At 53.1% G+C, this 1,351-nt stretch overlaps 1 protein-coding gene across 1 annotated transcript in view; it reads right to left on the minus strand.

Annotated features, from left to right (window-relative positions):
• The window catches only part of LOC108803830 (centrosomal protein of 70 kDa-like), a gene marked incomplete at its 3' end in the record, with an annotated part of 15,539 nt that overhangs the window by 13,876 nt on the left and 312 nt on the right, over positions 1 to 1,351 (minus strand). The window contains exon 2 of the mRNA XM_018575627.1: positions 1,132 to 1,312. Coding sequence (XP_018431129.1) covers positions 1,132 to 1,312 — 181 coding nt within the window. The remainder of the gene's footprint in view (positions 1 to 1,131; positions 1,313 to 1,351) is intronic.

Consider the following 1,351-nt stretch of genomic DNA (forward strand, 5'->3'; position numbering starts at 1 on the left):
GAGGAGAGCTGAACAGGATTCCCTCTACATAGGACTGACCCTGAACACAGCGCCATCTGCTGACTGCAAGTGGTAAATATTTTTAGGTCACACGAAGCAACCAAAGTGTTCACATTCCAGAACTTCCTCCTAAACCCAGTACTGGTTCCGGGAGAGTCACATTCCAGAACTTCCTCCTAAACCCAGCGCTGGTTCCGGGAGAGTCACATTCCAGAACTTCCTCCTAAACCCAGCGCTGGTTCCGGGAGAGTCACATTCCAGAACTTCCTCCTAAACCCAGCGCTGGTTCCGGGAGAGTCACATTCCAGAACTTCCTCCTAAACCCAGCGCTGGTTCCGGGAGAGTCACATTCCAGAACTTCCTCCTAAACCCAGCGCTGGTTCCGGGAGAGTCACATTCCAGAACTTCCTCCTAAACCCAGCGCTGGTTCCGGGAGAGTCACATTCCAGAACTTCCTCCTAAACCCAGCGCTGGTTCCGGGAGAGTCACATTCCAGAACTTCCTCCTAAACCCAGCGCTGGTTCCGGGAGAGTCACATTCCAGAACTTCCTCCTAAACCCAGCGCTGGTTCCGGGAGAGTCACATTCCAGAACTTCCTCCTAAACCCAGCGCTGGTTCCGGGAGAGTCACATTCCAGAACTTCCTCCTAAACCCAGCGCTGGTTCCGGGAGAGTCACATTCCAGAACTTCCTCCTAAACCCAGCGCTGGTTCCGGGAGAGTCACATTCCAGAACTTCCTCCTAAACCCAGCACTGGTTCCGGGAGAGTCACATTCCAGATCTTCCTCCTAAACCCAGCACTGGTTCCGGTAGAGTCACATTCCAGAACTTCCTCCTAAACCCAGCGCTGGTTCCGGGAGAGTCACATTCCAGAACTTCCTCCTAAACCCAGCGCTGGTTCCGGGAGAGTCACATTCCAGAACTTCATCCTAAACCCAGCGCTGGTTCCGGGAGAGTCACATTCCAGAACTTCATCCTAAACCCAGCGCTGGTTCCGGGAGAGTCACGTCTACTACAATTCATAGATTTGTCTCAACCGCCGAGAGCAAAGACATTGCTGGAGGATTGTATGAGGTTTGTGATGTACAGGCGGCGGCTCGGGGACAACAAACTGACAAGAAGTGTAACTCACATGCACCACCTTCTTCTCCTGTAATAAACTCGTCATTTCCGTCTGCTGCTGACGCATTTTAGCGATGAAATCGTCTTCCAGATTGCGGACTTTGGCTCTGACGCTGTCCAGGATTCGCTGTAACTCATTGGCTCTCCGCTCCTGGCGCCCGGCGCGGTCCTGCTGTAAGCGCAGATCCTCCCTGGAATACAACAGATCCGCGATTGGATTCATGAACGCT

Source organism: Nanorana parkeri, unplaced genomic scaffold, assembly GCF_000935625.1.
Source record: "Nanorana parkeri isolate BGI_ZX_2015 unplaced genomic scaffold, ASM93562v1 scaffold4294, whole genome shotgun sequence".
Lineage (NCBI taxonomy): Eukaryota > Metazoa > Chordata > Amphibia > Anura > Dicroglossidae > Nanorana > Nanorana parkeri.